The sequence below is a fragment of the Calypte anna genome, chromosome 6 (assembly GCF_003957555.1).
Source record: "Calypte anna isolate BGI_N300 chromosome 6, bCalAnn1_v1.p, whole genome shotgun sequence".
Classification (NCBI taxonomy): Eukaryota; Metazoa; Chordata; class Aves; order Apodiformes; family Trochilidae; genus Calypte; species Calypte anna.
In genome coordinates this window covers 35057678-35078197 of record NC_044252.1, presented here as the reverse complement: position 1 = coordinate 35078197, position 20520 = coordinate 35057678, and the positions used below count along the sequence as shown (strand labels likewise).

At 43.2% G+C, this 20520-nt stretch overlaps 1 protein-coding gene across 1 annotated transcript in view; it reads left to right on the top strand.

Annotated features, from left to right (window-relative positions):
* Window positions 1–18813: 18813 nt before the first annotated feature.
* STK32C (serine/threonine kinase 32C) overlaps window positions 18814–20520 on the top strand; it is a 41587-nt gene continuing 39880 nt past the window's right edge. Inside the window, exon 1 of the mRNA XM_008497478.2 lies at window positions 18814–18922. Within this exon, the coding sequence (XP_008495700.2) occupies window positions 18838–18922 (85 nt within the window). The 5' untranslated portion in view covers window positions 18814–18837. The remainder of the gene's footprint in view (window positions 18923–20520) is intronic.

Sequence of the window (20520 nt, the reverse complement as noted above, 5' to 3'; positions counted from 1 at the left end):
GGAGGCATTGAATAATTTTAAAAAATCATGTTTCAACATACATAGTCCTGCTTCAACACCTCCAAGTAGCCTGGTTATTGGAGACAATACAGATTTGAAGAGCAGTTTTAAAGATCTGGCAACTCCCACACCACACATTCAGCTCAGCACCACAAGCCACAGTTCACATAGATCTGGGAAAGGGCCTGCAAAGCCAGTGCCAAAGCAATGGCATTTGAAGTCCTGGTTTTCTTGTTTTTTTAAAAAAAAGTTTTAAATTTAAATATGTGATCTATAAAGAAAATGAACAGTATCATTAATGGATTTCTTTCCAGTGTCCACCTTGTTATTCTGCTACATACTGTATCTGCTTTTCTAGGTGAAAATCTAAATATTCCGTCTTTTTCTTTCATCAGCTTCGTTTGGCTGCACCATTCCTGAGAAATTTCATTACTGCTGAAAAGGTTCATTTAAATTATAGCTTTAAAAGTTCCATACAAGAGGTGAATGCTCCTGGTCCCGTGCTTAGCCATTTGCAGCTGAACACTACACCGTACCCATTAGCCATGCCAGTTCCTAGCAGGGAAACCAAACACCAGGGCCCCCTTCACAAAACATCAGCTTGCAAAAGGAAGAGCCCTGCAGGGACCCCAAGGCCCCAGCTCAGCAGGGGAAGGCAGCAGCACCTGCAGGACACAGGTCCAGACCAAAGCCCAGGAGCCATCAGCTCACCCAGAGGATGGGTGACCAGTGACACGGGTTATCCCCAGACGAGTTTAGATGCTGAGGAAATTTAACTGGACACAAAGAAGTGGACAGTGGTACCACAGAAAGTTCTGTTAGATAGTGTAATCTGACCCATCAGGTTCTCCAGGTTCATCAGTAAGGTTGTCATTAATATACCTGCTCTGATTCTGAATGTCTGAGATGCACTGCATGTGCTCTGAACATGACTTTTATAATTACAGTTACGAAAGAAAAAAGGTATTAAAGATGACACAAACCAGGACTAACTCGGTCTCATTTCTTGGGTCTGGTCTGTAACCCGAGGACTGATTCCTGCACAGGCATCCAAACTTATGCACAGAGTGGGAAAACATGCAGACCCGTAAGCAAGTCCTTTTAGCAAAATATCTTCTATACGTACACTTGTTACACCCTGGATACAGCACATTTTTATGTCACATGCAGAGTTTGCCCCCTAGCTGTAGCCTGCTGTCAGTAAAGATAAATTTGTTTGCGTGGAATCTAGCACACCAGGCGTGAATTAACCCAAAAGGATTTATTTTCTGTTCTATTGGAATGGGAATTCAGAGTGTCATGGTCAAGTCAGCGAGAAGCATGGTAAGGGCCTCTCTTTTGTCTTGGAGCACTCTGTAAAGAAAAGCAATCCATTTCCACTTGTACTGCAAAATACTTGAAATTTCTTCTTTTCTTATGAGCAGTAAACTAGGCAATTCAGAAGCTAAGTAACAACTTTTAAGATACCATGGCATATTAATACTTGCTTTTTTCTTCATTCAAATAACATTTTTTCCTCTTCCAACTTCTTTTCTTCACTTTTCACCTCACCTTACCTGAATGGTCTTGCCAGGGGCCAGAAACTCAGTAAATGTGGTTATCTTCCTTTTCAAATGGACAGACTGCACTGGCCAGGAGGTGTCCCCAGGAGGTGTCCCCACCAGGCTGGCTCAGACCCCTCTGGCTGAGGGGGGACTGACACCCACCCACCCACCCAGGCCTAGATGTGGCTGTGTCAAACACACACAGCGAATGCTGAAACAGAGGATGGGAAAGCAGAAAATCCCAGCTTTGTACTGGGATCTCCAGTCTGAGAGAAAAAATACAGTGAGGAATTGAGGCTCACATAATGCATGCACATGCAAGGACTGAGTTAAGGCTGTGTATAACCCTCACTTTTTTTCTCACTTCATTTTTCTGCAGCATTTATAGCCTGCCAGTGTAGATTTGGGTATAAATAAGTATTACATGAATGTTGTCTGACTGGATTTGACTTCTCTGCGTGATGAATAGAAGTTAAAAATATATTCCATATATCAGAGGAAGTAAAAAGGCAAAGCAAACAGATACAGTAATCATTAACATACTACAAGTGCCCAAATGCAATCTGTGAGTCAAAACAGGAAAGATCTTTCAACATCATCAATTTCAATATGCAATGTACTGTCGTGATGACAACCAGAGTACCAATGAAAGCTTGAGCACATCTTGTATTTCATCCCAGCTGGCACCTCAGGCCAGACAAATTCAGCATCCTCTCAAATAACACCTTTATAGATCTAAGTCTCCACACACAGCAGAACTTAGTGATGTTTCATATCTGTATGATGATGGTTAATTCCAGGGTTCATCCACGCTGGACTCCAGAGCATGACTTTTGCTTTTGGTGTGTGATGAGGGCTCAGGAGCAGCCACCCCCCAGCACAGCTTCCATCCCCAGATCCCAGGCACACTGTTACCTCTGCACATGCAGGATGTATACACTGCTGCTCACACACTGCACTCAGCCAGAACGACAGATGGGACATGTGGGAGGGAGCAAAAACTCCTGCCTATTACAGAAGGTTCCTAAACTTCATCTGCATTCCCACAGATTCTAAATATTAAAGTATATGTCATTATTTTTCTTTAAATATACCACTATCTAAACTACCATTAAACATAACAAAGTTACAGCACTATTCCAGAGCATCATTTGTAATTGTTTTCCAGTTCTAATGTATTGTTTTAATTAAGCAGAAGGCAACCTCATATTCTTAGGGAAAAATCAGCAGAAAAAATGAGTTTGACATATTACTTTTGAAGAAAGTACAAATACAAATTAAATCCTCAAAATTTTCAAGATTATGTACCACTGAGGGGGAGTTAAAACCCAAATAACTAACAAGTGTTTCAAGTATATTACCTATTTACTATGAAAAGGATATAACAAATGCCTAAGGGCACTTGGAAAAACAGCTGTAACCCTCCACTTTACTATAGAAACACCACTGTCAGACACCACACTGCTGATTGCCACACAAAACTCTCCCTGCACACACCAACTTGAAGAGTGATCAGCTGTAATTAACTGTAAATTGCCACTGTGGAATACAGAAACCATTCCTGAAAAATAATACTGGTTCACCTCACACAGATAAAAAACTTAACAAGGAGACAGCCCATTTTATAAGCCTGTGCATCTTTAAAAAAATAAAATAAAATCCTTCAACTCCTGCCTGTACAAGGTGTAAATACACTGAGCCAGATGTCCCTGCGATAAACACTGCCTTCTGTTCAGGGGTTTAACTTTAATTTAATAAAACATGCTTTTACTACTACCCTAATTTTTTTACTTTAGGTAACAATTAAAATGCTCAAAGATAAATTAATTTCCTGGTTGCACAGGGGAGAACTCCTATGAGTAAGCCCAGTAAAATTGTGTGTATGGCACTGTTCAGAAGTTTTGCTTGCTGTGCATGATTTGCTCACTAAAACTCCACATGATTGCCAGAGAAAGCTTGGTTTAATTGGATTGAAGGACCCCATGTATTTCAACCATGATAAGGATTTGTTACCAGATCCCCTTGGAAGCCTATAACCACCGTAATTTTGAATATCCAAGAGCCACATTAATTCTCATTGAAAATGAATGGTAAATGTTTGGGATTTCATTCCCACTCCCAAGTGTTTTTCCTGGTTTGATTGTAAATGTTACTCTGCAGCTGATGGATGTACTCCTGAACATTGGGCCACGGCCAGGAAAACAAACAATAGCCTCAACTTCATTAAGCACAAATGAATCCAAGAGCTTTTCCCCTTTAATTTTAGTGCTCTTTGTAAACACACATAGTACAACACACCCATGAACATGACAGATTCTGCAGAAGGTACAGCAAAAAATAAGTCAAATGAACAGTGTATGTTCTTATACTAAAATGCTAGTATTTAACAAAAAAACAAAAACCAAATTACAAACAACAAAACTGACAATGAAGCTCAACTGCTTCCACAGGACACTGCCTACCTTCCTAGAAAGAGGACATTTGGGTTTTTTCCCCCATTTGGCAATGACCTCTTCTGATTCCTGCAGCACAGGCAGTCCTGTGACACTGTGAGTGTTCTGTCTCTAGCATTGTGACTACATTAAAAATGGAACTAGGACTGGACTTCTAAAACAGTAGACTACATTTGAAAGGGGAATCTTGCATCTTTAAATGCAATTTTAATGTCTAGACTCAGTAAATGTTTCCAGATGATGAATTCACCCTCATTGTGAGGTGCTGTGGCTGGAGGCAGGTGTCAGGAGCACCTGGTGCAGCCAGGGCTGGGCTCATTTCCTGGCACTCCTCTTCAGCTCACTTCCTTCTTGACCTACTTGAGTTCTCATCTACCATGACCCTTGCTTGAGGAGGATAAAAATCAGTGTGACACTAACAAAACGTGGTCCAAGACAAGTCTTGATTTAGATCTGAGAACACAGCTTAAGTTTCTAACCCACTGAGCTACTGACCTTGACTATGTCAGAGGAATCTGCCTGCAGACAAGAAGTTCTCTGCACGGATCCTCCCAAGCTTGGGGGGTAACACAGGTGGGACCTAAGTCTACAACTCCACTTGAGATCCTGATGAGTTAAAATGCTAAGCAAGCATGCTATGCATGCTAAAATAGATGTCCCCCAACATGGAATAAAATTATCTAAACGTTAAGCACTAGTAAGGCAGGTAACATTGTCTGTCTAGAAAAATGCACTGCTTGCTCTCAAATAATGGTAAAAACCTGGTGAAATTTGATGGTAAATAGTGGTAATCAATAAAGGCTACTGAGATACAATTTGCCTCCAAACAAGCATTAAACAAGGAATTAACACAAAAGTAATATCAGGTGAAGTTTGAAAGTGGACGACTGCCTTTAGTGACATCATATGTGGAACTGAGATTAATAAAAACCTTAGTTTTCTTTGCATCAGCATTTTGTCTTAATTTTAAGTATCATGGTATTTTGGGCTGATTTTTTTTTATTTGCCATATTGCTTAGCATTTTAAGTGACTAATTCATACTCATAATTTACTGTGTTCCCATTAATGATATCACAGTTTAACACCCCTAATTCCAGTCTGATACTAATGGTACCCACAGTAATTACCCTTCATTACAGGAAAGCTTAAAGATGAGGAGAGTTCTTCTGTGGGAATATGCCCAGTATTTCTATTATTAATGACTTCTGGAATCTATCAGACCATAAATAATGCAAATGATGTTGCATCTTTTCCTCTCTGCTGACAACTTCTTAATTTTACCCTCCCAATGTAAATTTATAACTGCAATACTTGGAAAGAAAAAAAGGAGACAGTGTGACAAAGAGCAAATTCTGCTCGTCTTTGAAGAATGTGAGCTCAAACATGAGATGAAAACACAGAAAAGAGTCTCAGACTTCTGGCGTGCAGATGAACAATATCAAGAAGCTTGTAAAAATTAGCTACGGTGTATTTATAGTGCAGTAAATCTTTAAGAAGCAGGTCTGTGCTTCAGACTGCATACAAATTTGATGATTATGTCCCCACCTTCAGTACACCACACAGGCAGGCAGAAGCACATTTTCATTTTCCCCCTGCCCAGTGGCAGGGTGAAGCAGAGTGATGGCACCGAGGAGCAGCCCCTGGCTCTGCTGCCTGAGCAGCTGATGGCAGAGCAAGGAATGGGGCCCTGTCTCCTGGGACCTGCCAGCCTCCTGCAGACACCCTGTTCCCTGTGTCCCCCTGCAGACTCTTTCTCCTTTACCCACCAGGCCATGATGGGGTCACCAGAGGTGATTTAGTGAGCATGGTTTGGGGGCTGTCACTGCCCTCCTTAGTGCTTGCTGCACCAAATACCTGCACCAGACCATGTCCTGAAACAGCAGCTATGCTGATACATCTTTTTAGTGGCTCTACCTTTTTCCTGTAAGACAGTGCTGTATTTCCAATTTTTTCTCCACAGTCTCATGCTAATTAAGTGTCCTCTCTCAGTTCCCTAATATTTCAACTTCCCCTATATTGCCCAAACAATGCCATCTACCCCTATGCTTACCCCCCTGCTATTGTCATGAAGTGCCTAGCATGCACACCACCCATTTTTCATCCTAATGAAAAGGTCCAACCTTCTGTTCACACTGCTTCTCACCCACTAGTGAAAAAGCCCACAAGGAAAGCACCCCACAGTATACACCTTTATCAAAACAAACTGCAGTAAATGCAAACACACCTCCAACACACCTGAAACAGCCGGAAAACCTCAGAGCAGCTTTCCCTTCCCACAATCCCAAAGAAGGCATAGGATGGATTTTAATCCCTTTTGTATGGCATATTTAGGTGGAAATTCAAGGGTGGAAGATCCAAGGCTGTCAGTGCAGTTAAGCTTACTGTGAATTTAGCAAACACAGACTCACAGAATAGCCCAGGCTGGAAGGGGCCTTGAAAGACTGCCAGGCCCATTTGGAAAGATGGGTCAAGTCTTCAGATACCCGTGTAGTAGCTCAGTCAAAGTCAAAGTCTGATATTTACCATGCTTATAATTATTTCTATGATAGTAACCATTACTACATATGACATGTACCACCTTAAGTTATTTATTTGGCCAAGTCTAGTGGGTTTTAGTTTGCTCTTTTCAGATCTACAAATAATTTTAATTAATAATACTTTAATTTTTTATTCAAAGACAGCAGCTGTAACCTATTAAATATTTCAAAAAATTAATGTGCCAAGTCTCTAGAAGAAAGGTATTTTTGTCCTGACCTTTATTTTTGATTGATACACGGTTTATAACAATATAACTAGAAAGTGCAGCACTGAAAACAGACATTCTACATCCAGTCAATAGTAATCTATTCTTCATATTGTATTACTGGAGTCACACTTTAAATCTCCATTCACAGCTGAACTGTAGTCTGATCTCCATCACTTTCTACAGGTTGCTTAAAATTCTGACTCCCTGCTGTAGTCATTACAGTATAAACCTGTATTTGCTCTTTTAAAATGTTTTTGTAAAACCTTACTTGCAGAAATTAGAAATACATTAGTAAGAGCAGAGCTTTTTGATTTGAAATTGCCAGTAATTAAAGCTGAAAGGAATGTTACAAAACAAATTTTACAATGTGATTAACAGCTCTGCTTGACATTACTTGTCACCTGCAGCAATATTGACAGAGTACACTTAGTAGGGAAAAATAAAACCCACCAGGAGAGCAGGCAAAAGGCAGTGAGCAGCAGCTGCTGGGGCTCTCTGGAGAGCAGAGGCTTTTTCCCAAGCACCAGACTGGGGGCAGCTGTGGGATCTTCCCAGGCCCAAGCTCTTGGAGGAGACTTGGGACCCAAGTGCAAACAGGGTCTTCACATTGAGGGGACAGTCCCTACAAACTGCTGTGTGGAACTCACAGCTGCACAGAGACCTCCCTGCAACACCCTGACACTGCCCTGGCATCTGGAATGGCTCCACTGAAATGGAAAACAAATGCAATTAAAACATTTCAACTTCATTGATATTTTTGACCCTTTATCTGTTGGGGGTTTTTGTTTTTTAATCAGCCACAGGGTACAAGCTGACTGGCAACTTACCTGAGTTTTGACAGAGAGAGAATCAAGGAAAATTCACTTCAAAACTATTCAAAACTTATTTTTGCCCACCTCACAGACCATAGCAAGAACTAGAACTCTCAAATTCTAGTCAGAATTATTACTTCTTTGAAGACTGCTGATGTTGAATTCAAAGCTGAGAAGCGATGAAAGCCATAAGTTTCTGAACCATTATTGTGAAATTCCACTCAAACTGCAACTGAGGTGATGCGAGAAAGTGAGCAGGAATGGGACTGAAAAAAATGGATTTGCTGAAACCCCTAAGGAAACATTTAGATGAAGATTTAACACATCACGTGTACCACATGCTGGCTGCAAAATGGGTGTATCGCTGCTCTCCTGCCAGTTAAGTTTGTGAGGGCACAATGCAGAACCAGCCTGTCAGTGTCTCATGAGTGCTGAGGAGAGGCCAGAGGAATTACCTGGTACCACAGATCCATGGGAATACCCCAAGCAGACAAACTTGCCAAAAAATTTTTAAAATACACTCTGAAAACACAACAGGCAAGCAGTGCTGTATAAGTAATTACTGTAAAGAAACAAGAGTGTATAACATTTAAAATCCATGTTTATTGCAGACACTAAATATGCTGCTGTGCAATTATTGCTGTTGGCTTTGTGAAGAAATGCATCCCCAGGGCATTTGGCTGTATCTGTCCAACACACAAGCACTCCCCGTGCTCTGAACAATCACACTGATTGCTGTCAGGGTGGCATTCATGATCAGCAACCCCAATAGCAAACTGACTGCATTGTAACCATCTAAAAACAAAAGTTTTCCAAGTAAGCCACAATTACCAGAGTGCCTTTTCATACAGTCACGATTCACAAATTAGAAAATTGCTTTGAATAATCATAAAATACAAATGAAGAAATGGAAGATGTACACTATTGACAAGAAGAAAGAGCTTTGAAAATGCACCTTGTAAAGATCTGCTTGGGAGCACAATTAGATTTAAAATAGTCTAGCATGAAGAAATTGAATCTATTTTTAAACAGAAGTGATCAAAATGAATCACACAGATGACTTCAGTGTAGGAAAACTGAAATCTCTTTATCTTTCTGAAAGCCACACAGATTTGAATGTGCTTTGACTGTAGGGGGATGCTGCTCAGGATGTGCTGCAGGATGCAGCAGGGTGCACTGACTCCACCTGCATGCCTGGGAAGATGGCAACACGGCACTCAGCTCCTCAGCATCCTTGAAAAATCATTTACTTAAGTTTTAAACTGCATCACCTGCTGAGAACCTGTAGGCTTTAGATTGTTCCTAAATCATTCTAGGGAACCCTTAGGTAGCTGCAGCTGTAAAGTCATGCAGCTCCCATGGCATCCTTTCTTCAGTAGGCTTGAAGTTTTTTCAAGGGTGTTCTCATTCTCATTTTACAGCTGAGGACACAGGCAGCTCGGTGACTTCTCCAAAGACAGGAACCTCCAGCAAGCCACTGGCAGCAGAAGGAAGCAGAAGGCAGGTATCCCAGGTTCCCCACCACAACAATCAACAGGTGCACAGAAAACTGGGGTTTGAGAATATTAAAAGAAATATTGGCTAGCAATGAATTTTTCTACTTTGCTAATTAAAATCTGAACACATGGTAATTCTATACCAGTTAGGTGAACCAGCACAAATGCTCCAGGCAGTGCCACAGGTGTTATGATTCAGACTTCTGGTTTTCTTATAAACATTTTCCATCCATGGAACAGGTAGTTTAAAAAACAAAAAAACCCAATCAAAAACCCCAAACAAACAAACCAACCCCCAAAAAACAGTGGATTGAAGGCAGGCATCACAAATTCATTCTAGGTCTGGATGAAAGTTATACCCCAGAAATAAAGAGTAACAGCTGAGATAAAATTACCATGTGTCAGCCTCCAAACTCAGCTCAGTTTATGTTAAAGACTTTGGTACTGGTGATACCAGCCCCGGATTGGTGCTCTGCCCATATGAAAAGATGAAGAAGGGCAGAACAGCTGCTGCAGGACAGTACCTCAGGCTGCAGGCAGTGCTGACACTGTCAGCATCAGCTCCTACTCTGTTTCTTGACAAAGGTGGTTGTGATGGCAAGTGTACAGACAAGAGAGCAATGGGGAAGGGTAGGAGGAAGAGTGGGCAGGGAATTAGCTCATGAAACAGGATTTTTGTCACAAAAAGCTGTTTTGTCAAAACATGAGTGTTTTGTAAAAATACACTAGATTTTGACAGCCTCTCAGCATGTCACAGCACAGTTCCCAGGCTCTCCCAGCTTATGGGGTGGACTGCCTGGTAATCTCCAGCACCTGTGGTAGGAGAACCCTGCAGCAGAGAGAGGACCTGCCTGTCCTGGAGCCTTCAGTCCCTTGGGTTGAGACAAACCCTGACGCTACATCTGCCACCCCCTAGCTCAGGTTCCAATCACCACAACAGTCCAAGTCTCACCTGGTCCACCACGTAAGGACCTGAGTCTGATACAGCTCAGCTGCTGTGGGGCAGAGGGAGACACAATCCTGCAAACCACAGGAGTGTACACACAGAGATCTGTGCACATAGTGCCTGGTGGCAGCTGTGGAGTGCAAGGACTACAGGTGGCAGTGCCATGGACTTAAAGGACCTGCCAAGGGAACAGCTCACCCAAAGCACAGCATATGGTGGGAGAGCATCCCTACAGCACTGCAACCCTGCCAGGCTTATGCAGGATCCCTGCCACTGCTCCAAGCCCTGGAGTGGAAAGTGACGATGGGAAAAGAGAGTGGCACCCATGCCCCCAGAGCAGAGCAGCCTGGCTGGGACCACGACAGGCAGGACAGGTCTGCAGGGCTTGGTGGGTGGGGAGCACAGAGCTGACCCTCTGCAGGCACCCCCAGACATCCATTCCCAGGCACTGCTCACAGTGACTGCTGCAGCTTCAGCACAACCTCAGGCTGGCAGCCTGGCTTAGTACCATGACCCAGAGCGTGAAGAAACAGGTAAGTGTCACACATGGTAGGAATTCCCTCATCCCAAAACTAATGTGGCAAACCTGTCACTGTCCAAGTGTGACAGTACAAGAGCTCTGGTCTAGGATCTGTCCAGGAAACAGCACTGCACAGTTTCATGCAGACAGCCCAGCAGCTCGCTCTGCTCTGAGACACACAAGGGCATTTAAATCAGCAAATATTTTTTTTTTTTATTTATCACTGCTTGGCTCAAGGCAGAAAAGAACCAAGTTACCCCAGGAGATAGCTCTGCTATTCCAAGGCAGTAACTGCTAGTACAAAGAGAGTCAGTAAAATGGAGTTACAAACTGTAAAGACACCCTTAAGTGTAATGAACTGCTGTAGAAAATCAGCTCTAATCATGTTTAGTTATTTATTATGCAGATGTCAGATTTCTGACATCTGAGACATTTTTACTTCAGCCTTACTCAGAGAAATTAAACTGAACCTTTCTGACTAGAACCCTAGACCTTTTAATAAAATTTTCCTCTCTTATCAATGAAGGCAATAACTATAAATAATGTAAGTAGTTCCCCCCTCACAGCAATTGTTATAAATTAAAACCATTCTTTAGTTAAATATCCAAGTATTTTAAAGTCCAGCCACAGAATTAAATGCCAAGAGCCAAAAAATGCCTATATTTTCAAAAAAGTAATGAATACTTACAAAGCTCTGTGGGCAGCTCTTTTCTAGGGTTCTTTTCTAAAAGGAGAGTTTTCAATTGCCTTTGAAATAAAACAGAAAATAGTAGCAACTGTAAGAACAAAGTTCATGTAATTAAATAGAAACACAAGGATATTCTTGCTCCTTAGTTTTTTTTTCTTGTTTGTTTCCTACTGCAGCAGGGGCCCCTCAAGGCAAACCTACACTTCTCTATCGCTGACATCAGAGCTGGAAAATAACACACCCCAAAACTTTCTGGTGTGACAATCTAAGCCTTGCATTTATGCCCATCTATTATCTGCTACTTCAATATTTAGTGTTTGATCTTCCTTTGCAAAGGCTGCTTATCACTTTAAAGTCTGATACTGACTGTTCCAATTATAAACACATCATTTTCAGTTGTTTATGATTTTGCTAAGCTTCAGCTGTTTGGTTTGTTGAGTGCATTCCTCAGGCTAAATTTGAGCTACGACTGCTCAGCCATTTTTGATAATGATATTAGAAAGAAATATGCCCTATTTGTGTTTAATTTTGCCAACTTCTTGTTTCAAAAAGCTCTAGTGTTCCTATTACTGGAAGCAGCCTAGAAGCCTGGCACATGTCACATACATTTATGGCATTTATGTCACATAAGATATTATTTTAATAGATTTGAAAAAACCTGTTAACATTTAAACAGATCTTAAGATTCTGAAATCATGTCAGCATGTCCATGCTCAGGGAACAATTGGTATATTTAGCAAAGCAAAATGCCCAGAGCTGCTGGATGTGCTGTTAGGAGCAGCTTCAGTGGGAGCCTGCAGGTCACTGCTGGCTGTTCAGGGACACTTTGTCCCAAAGCAGGGAGGCTGTCTCCTCTTCCCCTTGTAGAACACAATTGCTGATTCCAAGGCAGATGATGCAGAAACCACACTTTACCTATTTCCTTACTTTTCACTGCTTCACTTTGCCATTTTAATATCATCCTTTTAAATAGCTTCTAATACCCAGCAACAGATCAGAACAAATTACATTCTATACACAAGGTGCTGTTTTTATTTACTAGTGTTGCAATTCGACTTGTTTGCTGTTAAAAGTTAACAAAAACAAACAAGAAGAAAGCCTGCTAGTTTCTGTCATAATATTTTCTTTACCTCTAGGAAAGAAAAATAAACCAGACCTTTTGGCAGCTGCTCAACACCGGATTAACATTTGTGGCAATATTTTAAGACATTTCAATTCAGATAAAAAAATGAAACACCACATTAATGTTTGTGCTTTTGAAGTGGAGCATGCAGTTGCATTTAAAGCAAAAAACTGAATGAAAGCAACAGGAGATTCCAGACCCTGACAAGTCAAGAGCACTTGTAAGGGTCACAGCAACACTTCCTTGCACACTGCATGGGAATCAGTGGCAGCCAATCCATCTTTCAAACAGCTCATACCCTGTCAGACAACTGAGGGCTGACTTTCTTTGGTTAAACAGTCATTCAGTGTCACTTTGGAGTAAGACAAGGTTTGTGACTGTGGGTCCCCATTTTCACCTCACCTACAGTAAAAAAAAAAATGAAAATGGTGCAAAACTTATGTGAAAGAACAGGTTTTACCTTGTTACCTAAGGTTAGAAGAGTTTAGAAATTCACTATGTATTATTAATTGTACCTTTCAGTTCATCTCATTTTTAGTAAACAAAACTCAGCTTATTTACCACTCTCCTGCACTGAGGTCAGTGCCAAGCAAAAGCACATAAAAGTCTGACTGTTACAATGAAATTACACGAAGGCAAATAGAAGACAAACACAATTGTTATTGAATTATCTGTCTGACCGATGATCTTACCTGTGGTAACTGATGCCAGGGGGAAGAGCTCTAATCCTGTTATACCAGAGACCCAACCAAACAAGACATGGCAGCTTCTGAAATAAACCCTCCAGAATCACTGAAAGGACATTTCCTCCCAGATGAAAGTACTAAAAGAGAAAAACAAACATGTTTTCGACCCAGAAAGAGAGCAGCTGTTCCTTTGCATGCAAAATGTCTAAAACTGCTCTAAATTTTTGTGGAAATAACACTGTTAGAGGGGATTAAAGGATACACAACTCTATATATTACACATGGAAGGGTTTTAAGGACTTTTTCTTAAAAAAGGATAAGTATTAAAGATCGTAGCTATGAATTTGTAGCTTTTCCACATATCTGACAAAGCATCAAACCCTGAACTGCTGAAATTAATTTCTGAGTTTACAGACACAACTTTTTTACTTTTACTGTGCCAATTAAACTAAATGAGAAAACAAAGTATTTTAATGAGATTCCTTTAGAAGCTATTTCCTTATGGAGGCTTTTTATTTATATTAGAGAATCTGACCCATTCTGCTATAGTCTGTATGCCATATTGCACTGGTAGGGAAGAGCAGATCCCTAACTGCAATAACTCTTGAATGGGAAAATACACAAAATACATTGGCAGCAACATTTTGAGGAAAATAAGTAAGGTTCCTGTTAGACCCTGGGCATATATAGTGTCTTTTATAGCAAGTACAGCCAAAGGCTGGAACATCTCAAGCTACCAGTGATACAGCATTAGCACAAAGCTTTGGTTCCATTAAATTCAAAGTTGCCTTACCTTGACTCAACTGAACAGTCCCCTCCTTTAGGAGCTTCTGACCTTCAAGATTACCCAGACAGTAGCTTATTTTGTAATAGAGCATGTTGAACCTTGGAAAACTCCATTTTACAGGAAACCTCTAAATTCTGAAAGAAAGCTGTTGTCCTGAGCTGGCATGCAGCCACCTCAGCAGCTCCCAAGGAAGAAGGCAGGTGAGAGGGAGGGAGGCAGCTTTATCACCCCTGGTGCTGAGAGGTGTGTGCTACCTGCCCTGCAGGGGAGGGGTAAGCCTTGTCCCACCAGCCCAGACAAGTTTTTAGTAGGAGGCTGCAGGGCAGCTGTGTGTGCTTAATGCAGACCATCAGTGATCCTAATTGGAGAAGCTTGTTAGGTGGCTGTGCTTGTGGGAAAGGAGTCTGAAACAGCTGCATCGGTATGATTGCTATTAGCATCTTGAAAAACAGAACTGGCACTACCTACAGAAACACTAATGATAGCCAAATGTGTGGAATTTCCCCCTCACATAATGTTTATTGAAAGAATTATGTGTTAAAATAAACATAGGCTTCTCTCTGTAGGCTTTCTTCTTGATGAAGAAGGCACGTGAATCACAGCAGTATTCCTTTCATTACCTTATGTTGCAGTTTTAGCTATTATGTTCAGTAAAGGGCTTTTAGCAGAAATGTAATATCATGGTATACTGCCTCCCTTGTTTCTATGCCTAAATTCAGAGTATCTTATAGTATTTGCCTCTTTGGTGGTTTTATGATAATTGCATTTTTGTTTAGGAACCATTTTCATCAGCTTACTGAGAACAGATAATGATTAAGAAAGTAATGCTACTTCAGGCACTTCTATTTTTATTTGTACTGGTTTGATTCAGGGTAACTTCACTGATAGCAGGGAACTTGATCCTGATTTCCACTGATGAAAGAAGCAAATGATCGCAATCAGTGAAAAGAGAAAGGGAACCATAAATAATGGCAGCCAGTAGAGGATAATATGAAGATGTTAACTGCAGGATCTGCGCTGCTTAATTAAAGCATGAGATTAAGAAAGAAAAACTTAAATATTATCTCCAGTTCTCCTCGTGCTTATTTTGACATGATATAAATATAAAGCTCACGATGCTTGAGAATGAGAATGATCAGTCATTTCTTGCAGGATACTCATTCACTTGCAGAACCAAGCTGTTTGAGAACAAGTAACTGAAGTAATTCCTGATACAAATCCTCTGATTAAAAGAATAATCCTGGATTTTCATGAAGAATTTATCTGACCTGTCCTAGATTAGAACAAGTATCACATCTCCCAGTTAAATGGATACACGTTGGCTTTGCCTGTTGCATGTCAGTGAGACTGATGAGACACAGCACAGGTAGTACTGACTGCACGAAAACCTGAAAACTTTGGTTCAATGTTCGAAGTTGTTTCAAGAACAGTCTGTTCCTAATGACCCCTCTGGTCACCCATCTTGCACATTTCCTCCTTAGAGATGTAGTCAGAGTTACAGACAATGATGTCTTCAAGGATAAATGATCGTAAAAGTCAGCTTTTAATTAAACTTCCTCATCTCAAACCAAAGTGGATCTCTGTTTCCCTGGAGACCAGGATGTGTAAGAAGGCAGAATTTTCTCTCCATTTCCCTTTCCTATGCTGGACCCCTGTAGACTGTTTTGTATTTTACTTTTCTCTCCTGCAGGATTATTGCTGATTGCTGAATGGAGGTTTTTGCCATAGGACTGCAGTGGTGCCAGTGAGCTGGGCAGTCTGCTGTGACACTCCTGACACAAGCTGTTGCCAGGGGGGATCAGCACTGCATGCTGCTCCACTGATTTGCATGGTGCTATCAGACACTGGTGCCCACTGCCCCCCTGCTTTCAAGCTTCAGAGGTAGAAAGTGAACACAGTGCTGCTGCAGAAATAATGCAAATCTGTCTGCTTGAACCCCCAGCACACCTGCACTGCAGTGAGAGCAAACGCTTTGGCTGAGAGAAAGCAGAGGGGCTCCACTCAGTATTTTTGGCACTAACTTTGCACCATTGCAAATGACTGTGCACTGGCACTTGTGACCCAGCATCCTCTGGTTCCCAAACTGCTCCGAGACAGTGAGTGTTTCATCCTTCTCAGTTTCTGTTGGTATAGAGGAGGAGACAACCTCAGGGCTCCGTTTGAGTTGCTCAGGAGAGTTAGACTTCTAAATAAACTGGAATTTCTGTATAAAAATCTTAAAATATTGAAAATGGAGAAGATTACATAGCAGCATTTGTGCTATGTATTTGCAAACCAAACACAAATGTCACTTTTTCCAAGGAAGTGAGGCGCTGTGGCAGTTTTGCCCACAGGAAAGACCAGCACTGCACAACTTGGAGCCTGTGTAACAAACACCATGGTTAATGACATTGTTGTTTTTTCCCCTTTTCCTTCCACGCACTCTCTGAAGTTGTTGTTCGTATATCTCTGATTTCCCCTCCAACACTTTCTCCTTTTTATCATTCTGATGTTGTCAGACGTGACTTGAAACCAAACAAAACCATTGGTTTTCAATCTGGAACAACACAATTTAGATAATCAAAACATAATTTCCAAGGGCAAAACACAGCCCAAGACTGTTGTTAGTGGCCCAGATTCTTTGCCCTGCTGCACAAGTCTGGAGGAACTTTCCTGAACTCTTTTTCTCTTATGTATTGGTTCTGTCATCTTTACCATTGGTAGTTCAGAAGGCACCAGCAAGGCACGACAGTCTCTAAATACCAGTTGTGGTGTTTAGAGTAAGAATATCCTCTCCCAAATTAAAGCAGAAAGCAAAAATCAGATGAACTTGCATCTGGCAAGAACTGCCTGACTCAGTTCATGATGAAGCTCACCCAGGTCTCTATTCAAGGTAACATTCTCCCTGACAATTTCAGTATTATAATTTTGATTGTAACAGGGTTTATGTTTCAAACGCTGCACCTTCCTCCTGCAGAACCCCAAGGAGAAGTCTGTGGCTGCTGTGCAGAGTAATGAGCACAGACCAACCTCCTGGCAGCCGTCAGGGCTGCTCCTGCTGCTCCATTCTGAGCAGAGAAAAGCCTCTGTAATTACAGGTGAGTTTAGGTACGTGGTAGTTCTTCCCTTAAAGACGAGACTAAAATTCTAATTGTCTTGGCTATTCACTAAATGGGCCTCATGAAGGAGCAGACCTTGCAATGAAGAATAGCAAGGGGGTAATTTTCTTGGGTTTTTTTTTGTGTGCCTATGGTTGCCTTCCTAGAAAGCAGGAGTAAATGAGAAGATCTCATTTTAATTAGCCTGTGTTACTATGAAGGATTTTGAGCAGCACTATGTGGTCTGAAGAGCACTAAAACCAACCAAAGAAACCAAAGAAAACTTTCTTTTGAAAACCAAAGAAAACTTTTCCCCCTCATTTTTCCTACACTACATACTGTAAACTTCTGAGAAAAAAGACTATGATTCTATGCTGTGGATTTGATTGTCCAAATATTACAGAGAATGAGAAAGAAATGACAAGTGAATGGCAGACAGACTGAAGCCATTTAACAGCACCTTTCATACTCTACAGAATGTAAAGACAAGAGAAAGGCAGGAGTGAAAGCTGGTAGCTCAGAGATTTCCAGTGTATTTTAAAACAAACCAATCTCTAAACAAAGAAAAAATTACTGTCTTGTTAAAAGAGTGTTCTATCTTTTTATTATCTGATTTTTCAAATAAATTTTCTTTAAGAACTATTCTTTGCCTCTGGAAAACTGTTCTTAAATTACACCCTTCAACTGTAATCCTTTTACAACTTCCAGGCTTTTTTATATAATGACTAACTCGCAGCAAATTTTGTGTAAACAGTACAATAACTAACATATCAATTTCAAAACATGTTATGGAAGAAAAAAGCATAAATTCTAAACTAAAACTTTGGAAGCAGCATCTCAGAAATTACGGAAGTCCTTAGTGATGGTGTAACAGATACAATATAATGGCTAAAGAACTGCCCTGACAGTGTAAGTTATTTCTGAGAAATGCGTTTAATTAGATATTCCATGAGACATTTCAGTTCACTGAGCCGTAAGACGTGGGGTCAGGAGCACCTTGCAACTCAGCATTTCACTGCGCCCGCCCTGACCCGGGTGAATTCTTTTCCTGCAGCTCTGTCCTCAGCTCTGGCACCAGCCGGAGGAGCAGGAACCCTCTCAACCCTGCTATGCCCACTCACGCACTGCCTCGGAAAAGCGGGATTTCCACTCCACGGAGCTGCACAGGAACGAAAATGCAGCGTGAGGCTCACAAAGTGGCAGAGCTGGAGCCTTCCCCAGCGCTCGTCCCTCCGCCTGCGCCAGCAGCTCCGGCAGCAGACGGAGCATTTGCAGTCACTGCTGCTCCCGTGCCGGCAGGATGCGGGACAGACTTTTTCCTCCTGACTCCTTGAAAAGTAAAAGTTGGAGGCTCAGGAGCAAAAGGAGAGTGCCGGGGAGTCCAGGGAGATGGTATTGGGAGGGATGGAGACAGGCTGAGAGAGCTGGAGGTGCTCGGCAAGGAGGTGGCTCAGGGAGACCTTCGAGCACCTTCCAGTGCCTGCAGGGGCTCCAGGGAAGCTGGGGAGGGGCTCTGGACAAGGGCCTGGAGGGATGGTGTGGGGAGGAATGGCTTTGAACGGGGAGAGGGGACACTGATCTCACTCAAAGCCCCGGGGAGAGCCGGTTCTGACCCGCCACCCGCCTCTCGGAGGGGGTGGCAGCTGCCGGGTCAGAACCGCTCCCCCGGAGGCCCCAGGGCCCAGGCCCCGTTCTCCGTCCCGGCCGCAGCTGCAGGCCTGACCGCCGGGGGCGCTGCGCTGAGGGCGGCCCGGCCCGCCCCGCTCCCGCCTCCCGCCGCTCCGCCCGGCTCGGCGGGGCTGGGGCTGAGGGGGTGGTGAAAGCGGCCCCGGGGGCTGCCGTGCGGGTGGGAGGCGGTGGGTGAGGGCTGGCGGTCGATCGCAGAGCCTGGTCCCACCCGCGGGAGCCGCCGGGCCGGCGGGGAGAGACGAGCAGGGCATGCCATCCGCCTCGCCCCGATGTTTCACTGGGGAAAGTGGAAGAAGAGGATGGGAGCCAGCGCCTCCTCCTCCAAGAGACCCGTCTTCGACGAGCGGGAGGACGGTGAGTACCGAACAGGGTGTTCCGGGATGCCCAGCCCCGGGATTCTCCGGTCCTGGAGTGCCCAGACCCGGGAATGCCCTGGCCCGAGATTCTCCGGTTCCAGCATAGGCAGTCCCGGTGTCCCCACCCCCTGCTTTGGGGTGCCCATCCCTGGGGTCCCCTACCTGCACCTGTTGATCCCGCACGTCCCATCCTGTCCTGTCCACCGAACGAGCCGAACCGAGCCCGCGTGCGGATTTGGCAGCCGGGGCTGAGGGTGTCGGAGCCCCCGGGAGCGCTGCCCGGGGACAGCCCCTGGGATCGGGCTGCTGGTCGTGAAATACCGGGTGATGGGAGGGGGGGGGGGAAGCGAGGGGAGAGTTCAGCAGTGAAGTTTCAATCTGCAGGGAAATCTCTGGTTTTTAAAAGCAAAGATCAAGCGCAGCCGGCCATCCAACTTCTAAAAACTACTTGTCATGGGAAAATCCTACTTTGGGTGTTTTCTCCCCAGAAACGAGTTGGTTTTTTTTAAAAGAAATGCACATGAAGTACCACAGTTGCATTAGACTTCTCAGATGCAGGGTGAGATTTTAGAGGACCAAAGCAAGGAGACTTTGTGGGTGCGGGAAGATCTTGGAGAGGTATCATAGCCGGGTGCCGAGTGGCCAGGAGGGCTCCTGATGGTCACAGAGTGCTGCCTAGGCCATAGGACACCCAACCCAGTGCTGGCAAAAATCCCTGGGGGCTGAGGTGCTGCAGTGTTGCGGTAGATAAACTTGGAGTTAAACACTAATGTTAATTTGAGCCTTCCAGGCAAAACAGAGTTGGGTTTGCTGGAGTACTGGGTCAGCTGGCATCCCCTTGTTGAGGGTGAGCAAACCTGAGCCTGCCAGTGTTGTTCTGACAGCTGAAGGGGTGTTAAATCAGGTAAACATTTCTTGGAGAAGTAGCTAGTTGATATCACCAACAAGTCTTTATTAGCAATGCAGAGCGTGACACTGAACTGTTAACCCTGGCATCTCTTCACAGGAGTAGGGCAAACCTCTGTTGGAATGATGCCTCAGTGCCCAAGAGGTGTGCTGAGGTGTGCCAGAAATGCACAATAAAACTGTGGTTGGCAGGAACGGCCACATCCATCCAGACCCCCCTGTCCCTTTGTACTCGTGATGTGAGAGAGATGGGGTTGATGTGGCTGCTGGCTGTCTGCAGCTCCCATGGGCTTCACCAGGACTTTGTGCTCGACCTTTCCTGTTGTGTGTGGTGGGTTAGCAGGAACAGCAAGTGAGCCAAATGAAAACACTTAAATTGGAGGTTTTGCTACATAATTCAGAAAGCATTTCCTTTTGAACTGAACCTGTGTATGGCCAATAGAGGGAAATTGAGCTGTGCGGGCGAATGACCATTGACAAAAACCTGGTAACATCTCATCAGGCATTTTCAAGCAGTGCCTTTGCAGTAGTGCAGATTTATTAGGACATTACTTTATTAATATTACCTGCTTTTTCATCATTGCTTGTTAGTGTGTGTTCAGAGCAATTACAGTGTTGTTCTGGTGCACTCATATTTACTGGCATGGCATGGTTGCCATGGAGATTTCTTAAGACATTACAATAACTTCC